Here is a 23,477-nt window from a genome sequence, read left to right as displayed (position 1 = left end):
AAGAAAACTAGAAAATGTACAAAAATGTGGAAATTAAACAACACAGTATTAAAGAACTTAATAAATCAAGGAATAAATCAAGGGAGCAATCAGAAAATACCTAGACTAAAATGAAAATGAAAACACAACACACCGAACTTAAGGGATGCAGCAAAAACAGTGCTCAGAGGGAAATTGACAGTAGTAAATGCCTATATTAAAAAAGAAGAAAGATCTCAAGTCCAAAACCTAACTATACAACTTGAGGAACCAGAAAAACAAGAGCAAACCAAGTCCAAAACTACTCAAAGGAAGGAAACAACAACTATCTGAGCAGCGATAAATGAAATAGAGAATAGAAAAAAAGGAAGGCAATAATAACAGAAAGAAGAGGTGAAGGAAATGGCAGGGTCAGCGTAGATATTTTTGCAATGCAGCCTGTGGTATCTAGCCTCTAAAATGCCCCCAATTATCCCTTCCTCCTGGTATTAATACCCTTGTGTAGTCCCCTCCTGCAATGAACCAGGGATTGTCTATGTGACCGATAGAATAGGTTATTGGTATGTCAATTCCCATATTAGGTTATAAAAGACTGTGGCTCTGTCTTGGATGTTCCCTTGCTTTCTCTTGGTCATACTAGGAGAAGCTGTGTAGCAAGCAGCCTGTGAAGAGGCCCCGGTAGTAAGGAACTGAGGTGTCTTATCATGAGTTAGCTTGGAAGCAGAATTTCCAGTCCCAGTCATGTCTTCAGAGAATATGACTTATGTCTTCAGAGAATAAGACTGCTTGATTGAAACCTCATGAAAGAACCAAACAGGATTCCTGACCCTCAGAAACCATGTGAGATCTGTTTTAAGCTGTTCAGCTTTAGAGCGATTTGTAATGCAGCAACAAATAACTAACACACAGCCTTAGAAGAAGCAAAAACAAAATAAACAAATATGTAAAAATACACTTAACTTGAGGAACTGCTTTTCCACCGAGGACAGGGCAAGGAAGGGACATGTGGCTGACTGAATCAGTATTTTGATGACTTCTGTTGTGCCTTGGACAGAAGTAAACTTACATAAAGCACAGGATAGGCAATTCTTCTACTGTGGAGAGGATTGGAAAAATAACCCTGTACACCATACCAAAGGAGCCCTAGTGGTGCAATAGTTAAGCACTTGGCTGCTAACCCAAAGATCAGAGGTTCAAATCCAGAAGACCTGGCAATCTGCTCCTGTAAAGATTATAGCCTAGGAAACCTATGGGGCAGTTCTACTCTGTCCTATAAGGTCGCTATGAGTCAGAATTGACCTGACGGCTCACTACATCAACAACAACGGCAAGACCATCATTGCATGCATGTCTACTGTATGTCTGCCATTTTCCATACATTATCTTTAATCCTCATTAAAAGCCCCATCAGATTTGATATCATAAGGAATTATCATGAAGACAGTTTGGCGTCAAAGCCTAGGCTCTTTCCACTATATTGCACTGCCTTGAAAGAAAATCAATAGAAGATCTGATTAAAGGCCAAGTAAAGCAGATAAACCCGACAAGTCAGGTTACTTGTCAGACACATGAAGATCAAGCTCTGGGGTAATGCAGAGCCAACCAATAGTAAGTGAAATTAGAAACTCAGCTGAATCCTCACCAGGTTGCTGCCCATGAATCCTATTTCTCTTCCAGCTGAATTTTTTTTTTTTTTTTTAAGTCTGCAATAAAGCCAGGCCAGCCCTGAACTCTGGGACCAATTCTGGCCCTGGGCACGAAGGCTACCAAGCAACCTATGGTAGGAGCCCTGCACTCCAGGTGCTCACTGGTAGAGCACTGAATTTGTCTCACTGGTGACCTTCTCTGACCTTGGCACTCCAGTTTCACAATGGCTGGTCTTGTCACTAAGTTCTTTCCTTGACTTATTCTAGAAATATACATGACTTAGGGGTGAAAAGAAGATAGCATAGCTTTATTATAAGCAAGGAGAATGGCTTTCTGCCTTATTATATTCCATTTCCAGCATTGAATACAAAGGAAAATGTATTAGGAAGAGTTTATTTTTATTTATTTACTTATTTTTTGTAAATTAAAAAAATATACACAAAGTTAAAAATTCAAACAATATCATAAGAGTATTCAGTAAAAAAGTAATTCTTCTTTCCAGCTTCTTCTTCCCAGAGTAACCACTGTTGCGAGTTTATCTATGGAAAGTAATTATTTTTTATTTGTTTGTTTTCCCAAGGGTAATATGTTTTTATTTCAGACCTACACGCAAAAAGAGCAACTTTCTGAAAATATGTTAGGAGTTTAGCCATAAGCCAATAGAAAGTTGGATTTCAGTTCTGATTCACTTTTTTCATTCTTTTAAAAATTATTTTCTGGTTTTAATCGGAGAAGATGCCAAATTGGTTAGTTACCATGAGAAACATCTTTCTTAGTTAACCTTTACATTTTTTTATTTTTAAAGATTTAAGGTTTGCAGAAGAGTTGCAAAGATAGCATAGTTTCCATGTACCCTTTTTTCCAACTTCCCCTAATATTAGCATGTGATATAACCATGTTACCTTAACCAGAATCTTAGTTTATATTAAACAACATTTTTTATCTAATCTCATAAAAAAGAAAGATATCTGAGCTCTGACAGCACTCAAATATGCTAAAGTTTATTAAGGGCAAGAATTTTTTTAGCTAACCAGAAATTTTAGCTGGAAAAAGAAAAAAGAGTCAGAACCTTAATTTTAAATGACAACAGAGTATCCTGGTTTTCAAAACTCTCTGAGATTCCCAGATGCCCAAACAGGGTCATAGGCTTCCAAACTGTAGGTTCCCATGTTGATGAAATGGAACGTATCTACTCATTTAAAATATATGTCCAAGAGAGGATACAAGAGAAGATAATCTCCATGTTAGCTCCTTCTGAGTCAAATCCAAGATCATTCTTGTTTTCACAGCACCACTAATAGATACTGTCCCAAATTCTCCAGTCCATCTTCTACTCCTCGATTATGAGTTAGTGTTAGGCATGCTTGCATGACAAATCTGCATTTTTTCTTCTTCTTATTTCCTCCCTCACTGTGATATAATCTGCACAATGACTTCCTATTCATCAAAGCCTTGTTGAACCTCACCCCCCCAAGCTTTCCCTGACCTCTCACAACCTCCTCTGTACTATGTATGTACCCTGCTCCAACTTCTAACATTGCACTTTTTAAAAATTAATATTTTATTGTGTTTTAGGTGAAAGGTTACACAACAAATTAAGTTCCCTTTAACAATTTTTATACAAATTGACCATGCCATTGTTTACAATTTTTACAATGTGTCAGCATTCTCATTATTTCCATTCTGTTTGTTCTGTTTCCATTGACCTAGCTCTCCTTCCCCTCTTTGCCTTCTCATCTTTGCTTTCGGGTAACTGTTGACTGTTTGGTCTCATATAGTTAATAGTTTAAGGGAGCACAGTACTTATGGGTGATGTTATGGATTGAATTGTGTCCCCCAAAAATGTGTGTCAACTTGGCTAGGCCATGATTTCCAGTATTGTGTGATCGTCTACCATTTTGTCATCTGATATGATTTTCCTATGTGTTGTAAATCCTACCTCCCTCTTCATGTTAATGAAGTGGGATTAGCAGCAGTTATGTTAATCAGGCAGGACTCAATCTACAAGGTCAGGTTGTATCTTAAGCCAATCTCTTTTGAGACATAAAAGAGAGAAGCGAGTAGAGAGACAGGGGACTTCATACCACCAAGAAAGTAGTGCCAGGAGCAAAGTGTGTCCTTTGGACCCGGGGTTCCTGTGCTGAGAAGCTCCTAGAACAGACGAAGATTGATGACAAGGATCTTCCTCCAGAGCTGACAGAGAAAGCCTTCCCCTGAAGCTGGCACCCTGAATTTGGACTTCTAGCCTACTAGACTGTGATAGAATAAACTTCTGTTTCTGGGGGCCATCCACCTGTGGTATTTCTCTTATAGCAGCACTAGATAACTAAGACAGGTGATACTGTTTATTTTATAAGGCAATCTATTATTTGGTTGAAAGGCGACTTGCAGAAATACCTTCAATTCCAAGTTCAAAGGGTATATTAGAGCGATAGTCTCAGAGGTTCCTCTAGTTTTGTTCTACATTTTTCTCCCATTCTATCTGGCACCTTCCATTTGTGTCCCTGGTCAGAACGGTTGTTAGTGGTAGCTGGGTACCATCTAGTTCTTCTGGTCTCAGGTTAGAAGAGGTTGTGGTTTGTGTGGGTTATTAGTGCCATGGACTAGTTTCTTCTTTGAGCCTTTGCTTGCCTTCATTCTCTTTTGCTCCATATGTGTAGAGACCAATAGTTGTGTCTTAGATGGTTGATCACAAGCTTTTAAGACCTTGGTAATTATTTTTCAAACATGTGAAAGAATACACCCCAATTTGAAAGCCACATCTCATGTGCCACTCAAGTTGAAGGCCCCAGGTACTTGAATTCATTAGTCATAAACATGAGGATTAGTCAATTGTTTTGGTTTGAGCTGAGAAGCTGCCCTGTTGAGCAGTTATGTCAAACAACACACCCTCTCCTTTTGTGCTTTGCTATATTAAGATATTTCTATAAGTGCACTTGAGCATACTCTATATTAGATATGTATAGATGTTGTACAGGAGCTTTGAAAAAGGATGAATAATGTATTCTCAGCTTTTATAGGTGGTTGCTATGTAAGAAAAAATCATAAGAAGAATGAATACGTATTTGCTATAAAGTTGTTTTAAGATTTCACTTGTGCTTCTTGTATAGGACATCTCCTGTGTATCATTTTATAGTCTCTCAGCACCATCTCTAAATCCAGCCACTGCTGCAGGGGCCAATTCAACCCAGATGTGGCCTTGGCCTGAACCACATCCCACTTCGTTTCCTGTCCTGGAGCTTCCTTGTTGCCAAAGTGTGGGATGCCCAGAGAACCCACTTAGCACACAGGCATAAGCAAACTAGAAGTGCAAGGAAGTTACTGCACTTACTCTAGAGCTACTCTTGACTAATGTGGGGATGCAACTGGTAGCTAAATATTTTCCCCTTCATCCCCTGGTGGTTGGTTCTAGGATGCTATTCATGACCTTCCTTAGAAGGTACCATATGCTTGAGCACACTCATGCTTAGAGGAGGCCAACTCAATGAGTCCTTCTGTCCTGTTTCATTCTCAATGTCCTTCATTGCTGTTCCTGAGGATCACATTCCCAGCAAAATTACCTACATTTCGAGCCTTTTGTTTCAACCTCCACCTTTGGGAAACCCAATCTAAGACAATGTTGTTCAATGTTCCTTATGCAAGGTGCCTCGTGATAAAGTCCTTATACACTTTAGTACCAGAAAAGAGTCTGTCTCCATTGAAAAACTGTTTCATTTTGTCTATTAAAACAGTGAGAACTGTGTACCTTACTAGGATTTTCTTTTTGCCCTGGCTATCAGAAATCCTGGAGGGAAATTAGACGCTTAAGTAAAGTAACTATATTATTCTTCAGGGTTAGTACATTTGCTTCCTTCTCTTTTTATGGCTTTGATTTTCTATTTTTACAGTGTTACAGTATATCATTATTATTATACATATAGCAAATCAAACTTTTAGAAAACAGGTTGTAAATAATAAAAATGTAATTTGTGTTACTTACCCCCTAAATGAGAAGTGAAGGCTGAGATGAGGGAAGGGAAATTCTGTAGACCTTGTTGGAATGCTTGTAATGAATGTTAATGAGATACAACTTAATAGTAAGACCTTCATTTTGCTGGGAAAAATAGGATCATTTTAACAGTGCCAGGATTTCTAACGTACTGTGACTGTCCATTTATAGTAGTGAGTAAGCAAAATGTACCCTCTGGCTGACTTTCAGACACTGAAGATCTATAATCGTAGGCATCTGGGCTGCTATTAGTAACGTCATTTTGCAAGAGTGTTAAGTTCAATCTTTAGGAGCTACTAGACACTCTGAAATCTCATCTGGTAAATTCCCTCCTGAAAAGCACTACTTTCTAGCCACCTTCTAGTTCCTGGAGAAATTGTCTTTGTGTTTCTTTCTCTAGTTAATGTTCTTGTCTTAAGGCTATGTGGCTTAGGCCATCTCTAATGGAGCAGGTTTGATAAAGAGTTTACAGTACATACCCTCCAGAAGCACCTGGACATGCTCTTGTAGTTCTGTAATCAATCTAAGGGAACTGTAAATCTATTATTGAGACATCTCTAAGACAAACACTGTTCATTCAACAAACATTTATTGTGTACCAGATGTTGCCTACGTGCTGAGAGTCTAAGAAATGGGGAAGGACAGTCAAGTGCTCGCCTTGAACTTATTGCTAATCTTGACTGTCTCTATGAATCCATCTTCTAAGAACTGCTTCAAAAGCACACCTTAACTTTATCAGCTTCCTCCTTACCTGACTTACACTATAGGGTTGCTATGAGTTGGAATCGACTCAATGGCAACAGGTGATGGTTAGAGTAAGTCAAATCAGCATTCACAGACTCTGTTTTAGAGGGTCAACATTGTTGATGTTCATAATGGTGACCTTGATTCACAGAGAAAAGGTTCAGTAACATTTATTACAATCTGTATATGAAAATAAGGAGTTCTTGGGTGGTGCAAACAGTAACTGCTCGACTACTAGCCAAAAGGTTGGTGGTTCGAACCCACCCAGAGGCACCTTGGAGACAGGCCTGGTGATCTGCTGTTCTACCCTGTCCTATAGGGTCGCTATGAGCTGGAATTGACTCCATGGCAATGGGTTTATGGGTTTTAATGGTTAGAGTGTAGTGTGGCATGGTTTTGGGGTTTCTGATAACTGCTTTTCAGGGATTTTTCTGCTTACTCTTTACTCTCACTCCTTGCTGCTCTCAGTGTCTCTGCCCCAAGCATCACCCTTTCCCCTATCTTCTAACATTAAACTGTTATGGTTTCTAAAGCCTATTCTATAAAGTAATATGCAGTGCAGAAAAATATACAAAACAGCAGAATAATGTTGTTCATTGCAGCATTATTCATAATAGCAAAACCAAAAGCTTAAATGTTTAATGTAGGAAAAAGTTTCGTGAATGGCACTTTCAGAGAATGAATAATTATGCAGCCATTAAAGTTATCTTCACATAAAGAAGTTTTAATAAAATGAGGAAGTACTTATGTGATACTGTTAAGTGAAGAAAGCAAGATATAAAACTGTAAGATATCAACCATATTTCAAAAATGCTTAGAGTGAGGGAAATATACCAAAATATTTACAATGACAGAATTACTGATAATTATTGTTCTCTTATTATATTGTTCTACTTATTTCTATAATGAAAGCATAATACTCTTAAAGTTAGAAAAAGAATTCTAAAACAAGAAAATATCATATTGGAAAATATAACCTAAGTGGTCAGAACTATATAAAATAAAATATATAGATTTTAAGTGAGAAAATCAAGCCTCCATTTTATGTGCTTGTCCACAAATTCTTTGACATGGTATGCTTGCACACATGTGGCTTTTGCTTATTCCCCATTTCTTTGCTGAAGTACAGATATGGCAGGTTGCTAGATAACTGAATTCTAGATGAGTAAAGCATTAAGGTATATTTGTATTTAAAGAAGAAGAGAGGACACAGAGAGAGGTAGAGACAGAGAAAGAGAAGGGAGGGAGAAAAAGTTTTGAGCCAATGTTTTTAGACAAGTGTGCAATGATTTTTTCCCATTAGTTTTTAGAAGTTCTGAGGCCACAGATGGTGGCTGATTTATCACTCAAGCTGATTTATCAGTGGATAAGCATTAAAAGCAAATTAACCTCTCCAGAGACCAGGATGTCTTCCAACTAGCCACTTCCTAAAACTCAGAGGGCTGAGAATGTGATGAAGTCAAAACTGGGATAGCATAGAAAGAAGCAAATAGTGTGTCTTAGTATAGGATGCTTATATCTGAAGATACTGGAGACTATATTAATTTCCTATCCCAATTCCTTTGTGTTACTAGGAAATATTTTTCTGTTAAATAGTAATATCTTTTCATATTTTCTACCTTTTCTTAATTGAAATCATTGATAAGTGGGTATAGAAGAGGAGGCAGTGACCTTTTGATTTCACAACACACAATGACATTCATTCTTACACACACGGACCCCACCAAATCCATCATCTTGTGTTACCTGATTCAGGATGATCAAGAGCAAACTGAACCCATAGTGGGTGGTTTAACAAAAGATGCTGCTTTACTTCTCAAAGTTTCTAATGATCATCTTTTTAAATTTGCCTCTGCCTCCCCAAACACTACATACCAAGAAAAGACTCTCAGAGTACTTGAAACTGGTCCCAGGGGAAACAAGATCCAAATTTGTTCTCATTCAGCATTAGCAGCGTTAATTAGCATTTGCAATATGATTTTTAAGCACTTCCTTAAACATGATCATACTTTATTATCATAATAACCCTATGAGATATTATTAGCCCAACTTTAGAAATGAAGAACCAGAGGCACTAAGAGGTTAATTTGTTGAAGACTGTGCCAGTATTAAGCTAGAGGTGAAAGCCTGGAACTTAGATCCTCTCTCAACCCTGCTACTTCCACCCTTTCATGCTACAGAGTTTATTGATAGATTAATCCATGCCAAAATATTTGTCCCTAAAGGTCATGTATAAGTGTACTTCTGCAGATTAGCAGGAATGGTAGGGTGGTACAAATGGTTAACATGCTCAGCTGCTTACCAAAAGGTTGGAGGCTTGAATCCACAGAGAGACACCTTGGTGATCTACTTCCAAAAAATCGTCCATTGAAAATCCTATGGAGGACAGTTCTACTGTGACACACATGGGGTTACTATGAGTTGAAGTTAACTTGATGGCAACTGGTGGTGGTGGTACAGATTAGTAATTAGTAATTTCTCAGCGACAGTGTGAATGAATGGGAAATTATTCCTGAAGAAGAAAAAAACTGAGCAGACGATGTTCATTTCCACCTTGATGTCCACTTGTGCCCATTCATCCACATAGAACGTGTTCTTCTTTTCTTCACAAATCCACATCCATCATTTGTCCTTCAGGGTTTAAATAATATCCTCCCTTAACTAATTCCATGGAAAACTTGACCCATTTTCACAATTCCTTTGCTCTTTACGCCTTCAGTTTAACTTTTATAGCTTGTGGATATAGTGGATTGCACTTGTTCCCAAGTTCCACTGGAATATTTCTCATAAGGTCATGCAGGTATGTTTTAGCTCCTCAGCGAGGACCTTAAGCAACATCTATGTTTTCTACATCTCAAATTCCTCCCCACCTTTTCAATGCCCTTCTGTCTTTCTTCCAACTGCCTAGTATATTACCATACATTCAAGAAGTGCTTACTGAGTAAGTGAATGAAAACCTTGATTAGAGTGGTGAAAGCCCAGCTTGATTAGTAATTAGGAGGTTGGGATCCTAGCCCCACCACTAAGTAGTTGTGTTATGGGTCTATGGGTTTCAGTTTACTCACTATAAAATGATTATGGGGGCAGGGAAGGGATGAATTATATGAGTTCTATAATCTCTAAGATGCTATGATTATTTAATGTTACTTTGATTGGGGCTGATCACAGCCTTACTTTATTCCACAAGGGATGACAGAGGCAATGAATGAGAATTCCAAAGAGAAGAATATTAAAAACAAACAAAACAAACACAGAGACCAAATAACTACCACCCCACAGGCAGAAGAAAGCCAATGTGTCTGGAAATTTAATGAAGCAATGGAGAATCACGGAGAGTAGAGACGTTCTGGGCAAGGCTGACGTGTGAGTCCTGTCTAAGTGGGATGTATAGGGGGCTAGTGGCTGGAATGTAAATGGGGCTACTAAGTAACTAGAACAACTGCATTAGTGGTAAGGCAGATGTAGCTTTTTCTCCCTTCTTCTGTTTGCTAGTCAAGCTTGAAATCAAACATTAAGAATGTCAGCTATGAAACTATTTATATTACAATGGACAAAATAAGATGCATGCTAACAATTTCCTTGTGGAAATAAAAACAGGAGTTCCTGGTGTTAAAATAAGGATCAATACTACCAACATTTGATCATTAGAAACTATTTTCTTGTACTTTTTCTCCATTTTTTTTTTTTGATATGGCAATTTTAATTAGAATATTTCTGCTAAGTAAGTTTAATTTTATGAAAGAGTATAATAACTTCAAGTACTATAACGCCCATTTCATTAAAATTGGGTTTTAGCTGATGGACTATATATAATAGAGAAGAACAGTGTTCTCCATGGCTTGTCCATGATTTCACTAGTAAGCTCCCTTGGATGGGATGAATCTATGGCAGACAATGAACTGAAGTCTCTGGTAGGGTATTAGGGGCTCCTCATCTGAGGAGCCGAAGGAAAACAAAGTCAAAGTTCAGCTGCAACTTTAAGAGAAAAAAATTATGCTTTTAGAAAAGAAAAATCTGAGATTTTTACAAAAGTACTTGAATCAAATGACAGTTCTTGGATTATCAGATAGAAAAGTTTTCAGTTTGTAACGAAAATTGATGTGACATTTAAAAGCTTAGATCATGGTTGATGAAAGGTCAGAAAAATTCAATGTAAAAAAGAGCAAAAATTTAAAGGGGATTTGATATTTAAGAGCCAGTTTTAGGGATTGCCTGAGAAAGCTTGATATTAAAACTGTACAGAAGAAATTAACTTGGAATTTAATTTCCCCTTAACCTACTATTTCAGAAAAGGGCCTAGATTTTACTAAGTTCTACAAAGAAATTTCTGCAGGAAAAAAAAAATCTAGCGTGTGTATGCAAGACAAACATACCTGCTTCATCATAGGACACAGTCAACTTTTCTAGCATTTCTCGGTCAATTGACAGGATCTGCTGTTCAAGGATGGTCTGGTAAGACAGTGCACTGTTCTCTTTGTCTTTTTCGTAGTCCTGAAGATGCTGTTTCAGGGCCTCTGGGAGTCGAGATTTTACATATTCAGCTGCAGTCTGTGGATAAAACAGGCAGAGAACTCTTTAGTACTTCTCATTTTAAGCTTTCACTTACCTTTAGGTGTTGTAGACAGAACTCAAAGCACTGCAGAACCTACCCTCTAGACAAGCATGTCCTTGTCATTGTCATTTTTAGACTCTGCTTTATCCAGTAAGGTGGCTTTTCAAACAGACAGAATCATAGACCTCTCCGATTTTTTTTTTTTTTTTTTTTTTTACAGGTTTAAAGGTATGAAAGATGATTGATTTGGTCTGGCATTCACAGAGTTAGTATTCAGAGTTCAACTATTCAACTATTCAATTGATAGCAATTTTGCTGAATAAACTTGACTTGCCCTTATGTTGAATGCAGAAGCCACACATTCATCTCAGAAGTGAGCCCATCTGTGCTATAGCACTCACATTCCTACTTTGACTTGCTGTTCTTGCATTAATGCTTATGTAGGAACTTTCTTGAAGTAAATAGAAAAGAGAGCTCAGCTACTGCCGACAACACCAGTGACAGAAAATGAAGAGACTGATGCCCCTTAACCTGAAAACAGAAAGGTCTGCCACTTAAATATCTTGGCCTTTATATATATTATTCTTAACTTTCTCCCCCTACTTTCACCCTCTGTATACAACCACCAACTAGCTGCCATCAAGTCGATTCTGACTCATGGCAACCCAATGTTTTTCAGAGTAGAACTGCTCCATAGGATTGTCAAGGCTGTGATCTTTCAGAAGGTCACCAGGACTTTCTTCCAAGGTGCCTCTGGGTGGATTTGAACTACCAACCCTTCAGTTAGTAGCTGAGCGCTTAACTGTTTGTACCATCCAGGGACCCCTATGTACACAACACACTCCCAATTAGTAACATCTAAGATTACACGCAGTGATCTTCAACCAGGTAAGCATGTTCCACTTGGGGATAGGAAAAAAGGTATGTGTATTTTGAAATAGACCTTCCCAAGGATTCTGATCTGTTATTCTGGTGGGTTTTGGAAGACAGCACGCTCTTCTCCCTCCCGTTGAGAATCACAGCTTTAATAAATTTTAAGAGAGAAATTAAGTGATAGAGTGGATGGGTGAATCAAAGGAATTCTGCAATCCTTAAAACATATATCTGGAGAATGTCAAGCGTTTTGTATTTCCTTGCAGTGCAGTCCTGTATCACCGAAATATTGTCTAAAGCTGATAAACCAATAAATGGAAGTATACATGTATTGTTTAAAATTATACTCATAGCCACTAGAAAACTGAAATAAAAGAAACTGTTGAAAAAGATTGCCTCTAGGGTATGAGCCTAGAATAAGGTGAGCCATGTCTATATAGTTTAGATTTTTTAAAAAGCTCTATACAGCTTTTTAAAAATTTTATTGTGCTTTAGGTGAAAGTTCACAGTGCAAATTAGTTTTTCATTCAAAAATTTTATATACAAATTGTTTTGTGACATTAGTTGCAATCCCCACAATGTGTTAGGACTCTCCCCCTTTCCCTTTCCAGCCTGGGTTCTCAGTGTCCATTCATCCAGTTTTCCTGTCCCTTTCTGCCTTCTCGTCTTTGATTCTGGGCAAGTGTTGCCCATTTGTTCTCTTTGACTTGATTGAACTAAGAAGCACGTTTCTTACACGTATTATTGTCTTTTTATAGGCCTTTCTAATCTTTGGCAGAAAGGTGGACTTCAAGAATGGCTTCAGATCAGAGTTAGCAGGGTGTCCAGGGGCCACCTTCCAGTCACTGTCAGACCCGTAAATCTGGTCTTTTTTTGTGAATTTGAATTTTGTTCTACATTTTTCTCCCACTCTGCCTGGGACCCTCTATTCTTGTACAGATTTTAATTGTACTGTAAAACCTGTGAAAGTCAAAACCTGTGTAAGGCGGAAACTTGTCAGAGAAGGAAAACTCAAATATTTTCCACTAAAAGGAGCAATAGAAAAGTGGTTGGGCTGCACCCTGTCCAAGGCGGAAAACTCTTGAGATCCAGAAAAACAAGGCAATCCTGTCAAGTTCCGACTCTCACAGATTTCACTGTGTAAGTTTGAATTAAACACACACACACAGACATACATATATAGTACATGCTCATCATTAGGGGTTCAGTTTTTTCCATTTATAGAATAGTATGCTATATAGTATTCAAGAAACATGTGGTAGGTCTAGATATGTACTAACAAGGGAGGATTTCCACGATGTATTGTTAAGGTAAAAAACAAACCTACAGAATACCAGGGAAACTATACCCTTTTAATGAAAAAAGACCATATCTATAAATATTATATTTATTATTATCATATATGCATAGAATATATGGAAGGATATACTCCAATTGTGGAGGATACTCATTTTTTATTTTCTACATTTCTATATTGTTATTAACTTATAATTTTTAAAAATCATCTTTAAAATATGTTTCTATACAACCTTGACAGTTTTTCTTTTAACTGTTAGTACAATTTAGGATGAAAAGAAACTTGCCAGAACAATGACAACTGATTTCCTAGGAAAAGTCCACTGGGAAGTGGTGGGGGAAGGTTGTATTTCAGTCCTCAGAGTAGCCAAACATAGCACACAACATTTTTCTTTTTTAAAAATTTTTTTTATTGTACTTTAGCTGAAGGTTTACAGAACAAATAGTTTCTCATTAAACAATCAGTACACATATTATTTTATGACATTGGTTAACTACCCCAAGACATGTCAACCCTCTCCCTTCTCAACCTTTTTTTTTTTGTTTTGGTGAAAATACACATAGCCAAAGATACACCATTTCAAAAATTTCTACATGCACAGTTCAGTGACATCGATTACGTTCTTCCAGTTGTGCTGCTATTCTCACTTTAGATGAAGGTTTACAGAACAAAATTGTTTCTCATTAAACAGTACATATGTTGCCTATGACAATGCTTAACAACCCCACTACTTGTCAACACTGTCCTTACTCAAACTTGGGTTCCCTATCACCAGATTTCCTGTCCCCGTCCGCCTTCTAGTTCTTGTCCCGGGACTGCTGTGCCTCATTAGTCCCATTTTGTTTTATGGGGCTGTCCAATCCCCAGCTGAACGGTAAACCTCAGAAGTGACTTCACCACTGAGCTAAAAGGGTGTCTGGGGGCCATACTCTAGGGGTTTCTCCAGTCTCTTTCAGGCCAGTAAATCTGGTCTTTTTTTTGTGAGTTAGAATTTTGTTCTACATCCTTCTCCAGCTCTGCCCAGAACCCTCTGTTGTGATCCTGGTCAAAGCAGTCAGCGGTGGTAGCCGGGCACCATCTAGCTGTACTGGACTCAGTCCGGTGGAGGCCTTGGTAGCTGTGGACAATTAGTCCTTCGGACTAATCTTTTCCTTGTATCCTGTTCTCTTCATTCTCCCTTGCTCCCCAAGGGATGAGACCAGTGGAGTATCTTAGATGGCTGCTCACAGGCTTTTAAGACCCCAGATGCCACTCACCAAGGTAGAATGTAGAACATTGTCTTTATAAACTGTGTTATGCCAGTTGAGCTACATGTTCCCCAAGACCATGGTCCCTACAGCCCTCTGCCCAGCAATTCAGTCCCTCAGGGAGTTTGGATGTGTCTAGGGAGCTTCCATGACCTTTCCTTGTACAAGTTGTGCTGGTTTCCCCAGTATTGTGTACTGTCTCACCCTTTACCAAAGATAGCAAACAACATTTTTTATTTTGGGGTTTACATTTAGATTTCCAAAGTCAACTGCTGATTGAATTACAACTTTAAAATATTTATCATCAAGCATCGTTCAATTTCTCTGCCAGTCAGCTAGTGTAGAACAAATAAAATTATTCCATAAAATGTAAATGGACTCAGCACATTAGCACAACATATTTACTTATAGGATTTAATAATAATTTTCTCCTCACTGGAAAATGAAGAGGTGTACTGCAGAGCAATTCTTTTTAAACTCACACTACTTTGCTATTTGGTGTAACATCTGTCTTTATTTTTTTTCCCTTAGAAATACCTATGAGATACAGGAAATGGTTCTATAATTCACATTTTACAAAAGTTGATACACTCTACAGTACTGAAAGCATTTCACCATTTCCTACCAATCATGCCCACTGATTGTGTCTGAAATCAAACTTACTTTTAAAATTAAAATCACAATGCAGGCCTTTGACTACATTGAAGTTATATTTTGGAACTTCGTTTCTTAACAAGTGTAACTTCATGTATAGGTATCTTTCCATAAGGAAGAGATTCTTAAAAGGAAAAGGAGGAAACAATTCTAGGTAAAATATTAGATTCTGTCAAGCTATTTCAAGAAATCACTTTTATATTGAGGTGATGCTCTAATGTATCCAACTGGCAGTGGGAAATTATGTTCAAGCATGACCCTATATTCAAAAACAGGCTGCCATATTATTAACTAAGATTGGAACTACTCCCTAAGTAAAGTAATACAAACAGCAATTTAAATTTTATAATTTCATTTGGATTCTAAAAATAAACTGAAAAATAAGATAACAAATATAGGAATACTTACCTGTTCTTCAATTAATTACAAATACTACTGGAAGTTTAAATTCTAAATTGCATATTTTTATAACCTATCCATTCCAGAAACAATAATGTTACTATTGCCATTATCAGTATCTTGCATTTGGGTAGTACTTTATACTTTTCTAAGCAATTTATGCCCTTATTAGTCTGTATCTCCATAATAACCTTGAGTAAAAGTAGACTAATTATTGGTTTGGGCCAATCCTTTATATCCTTCAAAGACTGGCTCAAATGGAATATACTCTGTCGGCGATGCCTAATCTAACTTCTATGAACACCTAATAGCAGTACCTTATCTTTATATCTCTATAGTACCCAACCATCTTTCAGTTATTTGTACTGATATTTTAACTCTCCAGTTTGGCTGAAATAAGGATTGTATCTTATACATAATCATGTTCCCCAGCATATGGTTTGTGTTTTGTATCACAGAAGCTCAATATCTTGACTGCATCCAAGAGTCAGGTACTTTGAGGTAGGCTTTGGCGAAAAAATTTTGACAGTTCATAGTTCTTTGGGGATAGTCTACAATTAGAGCTTCCCCTTATGACTCCAGAGAAGAAGAATCTCCTTTTCTACTGGCAAATGGACCACCCTTAGTATTTAATTATCATTGATGCCATTATTTTAAGGAAGTAAACAGTTCAAGCTCAAATCATCATTCACATGCCAAAATGACAAATTATGTACATCACATACAAAGCTGTATTTGAAGTTTTATTTAATGTCCTCCTATCCATGATAATCATTTGATTTTCTCTATTCCTATCTCTTTTTCTTCATTAATCTCACTTCCTTCTATGATGATTTTACCCCCAAGCACTTTTGTGTTTATGTATGCTCATTTGCAAACATCTGCCCTTTCCAAGAATGTAGATATGCTATGCCCAATTATGAAGATCTATCTGCACTATTCAAAATTATTAGGCTGGCTAACTCTATACCAACAACAGAGACAAGTCTATGACTAAAAGGCTAGTCCATGGGAACAACAACAGCTCTCTCATGAACCTGAAAATCAGGTTGTCATTTTATCATTACAAAATGAACTAAACACACAACAAATTAGAGATATATAAAGTCACTTACAGACAGAATGACTCCATGAAGGTACTGGTAGAGGCAATTTGACATGGGCCTAAGCCTCCCTGCACCTTGTTGTTAAGCATGCAAGAATACAAGGCCTTGACTACTCTTTACCTAGACTGTTTCGCAGTGTTGTGAGTGCAGCAAGCAACCTTGAAGAATGAGGTAGTGACTTCCTTGGGGACTAAAAGCAGTCTTGTTTACTTCTTGCTACAAAACAATGAGTTTCCCAAGTTCAGTGTTCCTCAACTGTGACACCAGCCCACTGTGTGTACACCATCCGTCTGGGTCCCTTGAAGTTGTCCCCATTGGATGTGGAAGACAAGGAGAACAGGCACAAACAAGATGCTCATGCTGCTTGCTGTCCTGTGAATAATAAACTCTTGTGGCTCTGTCCAGTCTTATGTTTTGTGCCAGCATTCATAAAAGAGTAGCAGGTAGACTTTACTAGCTTGTAAGTAAGGTAAAATAAAATTCCACACCTCACAGAAGGCATTAATAATCAAAAGATAGATGAAGAGAAATTTATCGTGAATATTTTATACATAAGCTGGATGGTGGGTATCTGGACGTTCACTAAATTATTATATATACTTCTTTGTGTATATTAGTACTGCAAAAGAAAAACAAAAAACAATGTGTCAACCAGAATACGGACTCTTCAGGAATAGAACGTAGGAAAATAAGGTGTGTCAGTGGAGCAAATTTGGCAGTGTCCAAACACGGACTTTCTAAAGAGAGGATCTCCAGACATCAACGCCTGCTGTGCCTGACAAGTATATTACTACGTGGAGATGGGTGAATTCAAGGTTCTCAGACCTTGAAATCACAAATCAGTGCTTGATACATAGTAAGGACTCTTTCTTATTTTTATAAAGAATAATGATAATAACCAGTAATCATTTTTTTCTTATTCTAGGCTGAACAAATGATCTTCTCATGTAGCTTGTACAGAGAATACATTGGCCAGTTTCATGGGAATGTGAGTTCTGTCTGACAGTTACATTTTTGTCTGTTAACTAACAACTGGGAATCTGAGTTTATATAATTAAGATGCTTAGGAGTTTAGTTAACATGAGTCAGCCCAAATGAATTAATTCAACCTTGGAACTGATAATAAATATGTACATACATTTAAAATTTTGATAGATCTGCCACACTGCTCTTCAAAAAGGCTATAGCAATTTCTATTTCCATCAACAGTATATATAAGAGAGCCTATTTTCCATAATAATCCTCCTAGGATTTTGTTTGGGATTACACTGAATTTAGAGATTCATTTGGGTAGAACTGACATCTTTACAATATTGAAATTTCCATTCAAAGATATGGTATATCTTTTCCTTTATATCCTTCATATATTTTTTAAATACATATTCTTCTATAGTCCTTACACATTTCTTGCTTGGTTTATTCCCAAGAAATTTATCATGTATTTCATGTTCTTAGTGTTCAGAGATCAATTTTAATGTGTGCATTACAAAAAGTTTTATTTTAAATATATTGAGTTGGTTTTCTGTTATCCTAAATAATTCTCAAAATTTGGCACAAGCCACATTTCCCATTGCTAGAAAGTATATCTATCTTCAAACACAACATTATAGTGTGCAGGCCATAATATAACTTGGTATATCATTTTACTATATAAATATTATATGTATAAATGCATATATTACATGTATATATTATAGAATATATATTATAGCTGCTATAGCAGCTTTTTATTTGGGTATATGAAAATGTTGAATTGCTTTCTAATACACTTGAATAAAGATATAAGTTTAGGGTGTTTATTTTATTTTTAATTAGGAAGCTTCTGAAAATAACGTAACTAACCATGAGGGTTTCGTGTTTGGTTCCAACTGTATCAAAACACTTAATAACACTAAATTAAATAAATTGTATATAATTTTATAAAAAGATATATTTGACTGAACAGAGATACTTTGATGAGTTCAAAATGTTTAAGATAATACTATATTAAACAGTTTTCAAATTTCTTTGTACTAAGCATCTTGGTTGGTCCTTGGCATCAAAATTCTAACAAACTGTAACAAGTTCAAAATGGAACTCATCATTATTGCCCCCATACCTCAATTTTTTTCTTACTCTTGTATTTCCCATCTAAGGGAATAGTACTACCATTCAGCCAGTTACCCAAGTCAGAAATATGGGTGTTGTTATTGACTTCTCTCTCTCACCTCCCATATCCGATTAATTATGAAGCTCTGTTGATTCTGTCTCTTAAATGTCTCTTGACTCTATCCTCTTCTGTCTACCTCTGTTGCCACTAAATTAATTCAGGCCAGCATCTTCTAGCACCTGGATTACTGCCATAGCTTCCAGCTTCCTCAGCTGGTCTCTCCACCTCCAGTCTTGCCTCCTCCAGTCTGTTCTCCACAGTATATAACCAGAGAGAGCTCTCTAAAAAGCATTATCTAACTGAGTAATCTTGGGCAAATTACATATCTTTTCATGCCTCATTTTCCTCATCTGTATAATGGGATGATAATAATATCTACTTCATAGTAAGAATGAAATAAGGTAATAACAGTTATTAATATATCCCTAGCACATAGCTCAGGACTTGGCACACAGTAGTTGTTCATATATTTATTAACTAACTGAACCTTAGAAGACTGAGCAAAACAAGAATGGCATATCTGATTTGCCCCAGAATCAAAGGAACAAAAGAGGTTTTAAACATTTAACTTTTTAAATTAACATAAGGTAAAGCTGCTTTTTTAAAAAAATGCACAGTTCCATGAATTATAAAACATGTATAGATTCACACAGCTACCATGCAATCAGGATACAGAACTGTTCCAGTGACACAAAAAATTCCCTCTTAATATACGTTTAGAGCTATACTCTTCTCCATCTCTGGCAACTAGGAAACAAACAAGTTCTAAATAAAAGTTAGAAAAAGGGAAGTTGTTTTAACATTAAAAACGGGTAGTGTTGGCAATGTCTCTCTTTTAGTAAAGTTTTGCTAGTAACCATTTTGAATCCAACTATAACCAGTCACAACCTTAATAAAATAATTTTTTTCAGACACTTTGTCTTAGATGAGTTCTCCCCAAAGAGGAGCTGTTGAGACCAAAGCTTACATGCAGGGAGTTTAATTTTCAAAATAATCCCAAAGAGCAGGAATGGGGAACTGAGAAGAGTAAAATGGGAAAGCAGAAGAAGCCAATCTAAAGATCCATTATCAAGCTAATCACTTCTGCGCAATGGGGATTGATTCTGCTAGGCACCTTATGAGGAGTCATGTAGAATGTACCTCAGAATTATGCACCTGATTTCAAAGTTGCCCCACGAGATGTTAACTCTGAACTGCTGAGTGGATTTTCAAATGCAAACCAGCGGTGGCAGAGAAACCCCAGGGCAGAAAGTGGAACATACATAATTCAGTGGTTCCCTCCACTTACACCAGAGAAGCTGATGGCCACAGCAATACCTGGAGTAAAAAGTTGGGTTAAAAGTTTGTGGCGTAGGGCACAAAAGGTGCCCGATATACCTTCTTACAGAATTTCCATAATTTATATTAACCATGCCAACTTCAGTCTGGAAGACAGTAAAGGGCTAGAGTAGACCTTGTAAAAACAACTCAGTGGGCAAAAAGCATAGAAGAAAAGAAGCAGAGTGATTGAGAATCTAAATTCTGGAAACCTCGTACTTAGAATACTAATACTGGTCATTATGCTAAAAAACTACTTACTATTACAGTGGAAACCCTGGTGGTGTAGTGGTTAAAAGCTATGGCTACTAACCAAAAGGTTGGCAGTTCAAATCCACCAGGCACTCCTGTAGGGTCGCTATGAGTTGGAATAGACTCGATGGCAATGGGTAATGGGTATTATGGTGGTATGTTCTTTAAGAAATAATATGTATGAATAATTTGAAGGGAGGGGGTAAAAGTATATTTTGAAAGCTGCTAAATGCTTCAAAATTCATCTTAAAAGAAAACAAAACAAACCTGTCAGCAAATCAATTCCAATGTATTGAGTGTCTGCTAAGCAAAGCACATTAGACTTGACACTGTTGGAAGAACAAACCTCTACCATAAAGGAACCTACAGTTTCAATGTGCAAACAAAATACATACATGAAACAATGGAAAACGACATTTTATAAAGCAACATAAAAATAAGCATGCATATTCAACAATCAAGATATATTAATATACATACTTAACACATCAGCTATGTTAAGTGATGAGAGGCCTCTAGGGAGAAAAATTAAGATTGGAGAGGGACACAGAAAAAGAATTAGGAAATCATTCTGGTGGAGTTTAAATACTTGAGGTAAGAGGCACTTACTGAAGAAAAGCAATCTACAAAGTAGTGAGTGTGAGTTCATATGGAGGAATAACACAAGATGAAGTTGATAAAATTAGGACTATGAGAGAGCTGGCTAGTGGAGAAGTCTTAAGACCCTGTTAAACCAGGGAATTATGATTTATAGCAGTTAGTAACAGGAAACAACTATAACATCTTAAGGAGTAAAATAAACCATCAAATCTAATTGAGGAAGAATGTGCTTGGACCTGAGTTTAAGATGTCCTGAAGTAGAATGGGGTTAAAGAAGGAGACAAGGAAGAGTCTGGAAGATAAGAAAAACTGGCATTCTTATACCTTGTGGTTGTAGTAAATATTGGACAATCTTTTTGGACAGTAAATAAAAAAATGTAATAAAAACTCCAAAACCATTTACATCTTTTACTGATTGTCTTTCTAGGAATTTATCTTAAGAAAAAGTTAAAGATGAGTGCAAAAACTTACTTGTAAACATGCTTATCAAAGTATTACTCATGACAATAAAAATCTGTGCAGCAATTGGACATCAGTTGATTACATTATCGGATATCCATGCAACGGAATACAATGCAGCCGTTAAAAATCACGTTATGAAAGAATATTAAATTATGTGGGGATAGGTGGAGCCAACATGGTGCTATAGGCGGAAGCACCACGCCGTCCCTCTACAGCAAAGACTCGAAAAACTAAGTAAAACAGATACTAATGTCAATACTGGAACCCTAAGCATCAAATGAAGGGATAAAGAACTCAACCAAGCACCAAATGGAATAAAAAATTAACAGAGAACAGAGAACGAGGAGAGCTATGGAATGGAGGTCCCCTATCAGCTAACATGGCACCTCAGCCACCAAGAATGGCAGACAGGGAGTACAGGAAAGCAACTTCACGGCCCTTCCAGCAGGAGACAAAGCACCTGGTAACCAGGGATACATGCTTTCCCACCCCTCATCCTTCTTCCCTCTACATGGCCTCTGCCGCTTTCTGGCCAGCAGTGGTCCCTTGGCCGGGGAGATGCTGGCTCCTTGCTGCTTGGATTCACTCTGCCCCTACCGGCCGGCTCCTTCACTGCCATTTTGTTGTCGTTGTTGTTGATGTTTTTTGGCTTCTTTTTGTTTCTTCTCTCAACTCCTCCCTTTCCCTTCTCCCAAACAACTGGCACTGTGTGCCATCTCCACTCCTTCTTGACAGGCTGTGCCACACCACTTGGCTGGGGAGCCAATTCCCAGGTCTGCGCTGCCATGCTAGTGGGCTCCCTCAAGACATTTTTTTTTCTTGGTTTCTTGTCTCTCTCTACCTTCCTTCCTTTCTCCCAACCACCTGGTGTCATGTGCCTCCTACACTCCTTCTTGACGGACTGTGCTGCACTGATCAGCTGGGAAGCTGCTTCCCCAGTCTGTGCTGCCATGCCAGTGGGCTCCCTTAGGACATTTTTTGTTCTTTTCTTCTCGGTTTCTTGACTCTTTCTACCTTCCATCCTTTCCTTTCTCCCGACCACCTGGTTGCATGTGCCGTCTCCGCCGCTTTTTGATGGGTTGTGCCAGACTGCTCAGCTGGGGAGCTGCTGGTACATGGTTTACCCAGTCTATGCTGCCACCTCAGTGGGCTCACTGGGGGCATTATTTTTTCTCAGTTTCTTGTCTCTCTCTACTTTCCTTCCTTTACTTTCTCCCTTCCAGCTGGCTGCATGTACCGTCTCTGCCCCTTCTTGACGGGCTGTGCCACAACACCTGGCTAGAAGGCCACAGGCACATGGCTTCCCTGGGCCCGTGCCACTCCAAGGGCAGGCTCTCTCAGCACGTTTTTGCTGGTTTCTGTTTATCTTTCTTCTTTCCCACACCCACTTAGCTCCACACATCACATCCTTCCCCTTCCCTCCTGCCTATACGCACTGTGCACTGAGCATTACATCCCTGAGCAGCACAGGTGCGGACCACCGGACCCCGCCCTGAAATGCCCCCGGCCCTGCTCGGTTGGCCCCAGTACAGGCAACAAAAGACCCATCCCTGCCCCTCCCTCTCAGCTGGACCTGCCCTTCTACACCACAGCTGAGTGACATGCACTACCCACATGGATAAGGTGGTGAGGAGCATTGTGCCCACAGATGAGTAAACAAAGAACACCCAACCTACCTGCCCAGACATAACCAAATAAAACAAAAAGCAGGATGCAATAAACAAATCTACAATCAATAAATGAAGAAAATCATTCCTGAATGTCCTGAAGATAGCAGACAATATTAAAACATATTTTAAAAAAAGATAGGATGGCTCCAGAAAGCTTCCAAAATAAAATATCAGATGACCTTCCAGTAGAAGAAAAGGCACTGGAACTACCTGATAGGGAATTTAAAACTCTAATATTCAGGTCTCTCCAAGAGATGAAGGAAAAAACAGACAAAAATAAGGAAAAAATAGACAAAATCATGGAAAAGACAGACAAAAACATGGAAAAGACAGACAAAACAATGGAAGAATTCAGGAAAATAATACAGAAACAAAATGTTAAAATAAATTCACAACTAGAAATCATACAAAAGCAGCAATTAGAAATCCAAAAGATAAACAACAAAATTTCAGAAATGGACAGTGCAATAGAAGGTTTTAGGAGAAAATTTGAAATAATGGAAGACAGGATCAGTGAAATTGAAGACAAATCCTTGGATAC

General features: G+C 37.8%; 1 protein-coding gene across 1 annotated transcript in view; it reads right to left on the bottom strand.

Moving 5' to 3' along the window:
- The window catches only part of PPM1L (protein phosphatase, Mg2+/Mn2+ dependent 1L), a 484,838-nt gene that overhangs the window by 86,022 nt on the left and 375,339 nt on the right, over positions 1–23,477 (bottom strand). The window contains exon 2 of the mRNA XM_004384876.2: positions 10,732–10,906. Within this exon, the coding sequence (XP_004384933.1) occupies positions 10,732–10,906 (175 nt within the window). The remainder of the gene's footprint in view (positions 1–10,731; positions 10,907–23,477) is intronic.

The sequence above is a fragment of the Trichechus manatus genome, unplaced genomic scaffold (assembly GCF_000243295.1).
Source record: "Trichechus manatus latirostris isolate Lorelei unplaced genomic scaffold, TriManLat1.0 scaffold00129, whole genome shotgun sequence".
NCBI classification, from domain to species: Eukaryota; Metazoa; Chordata; class Mammalia; order Sirenia; family Trichechidae; genus Trichechus; species Trichechus manatus.
This window is presented reverse-complemented; position numbering and strand designations above follow the sequence as displayed.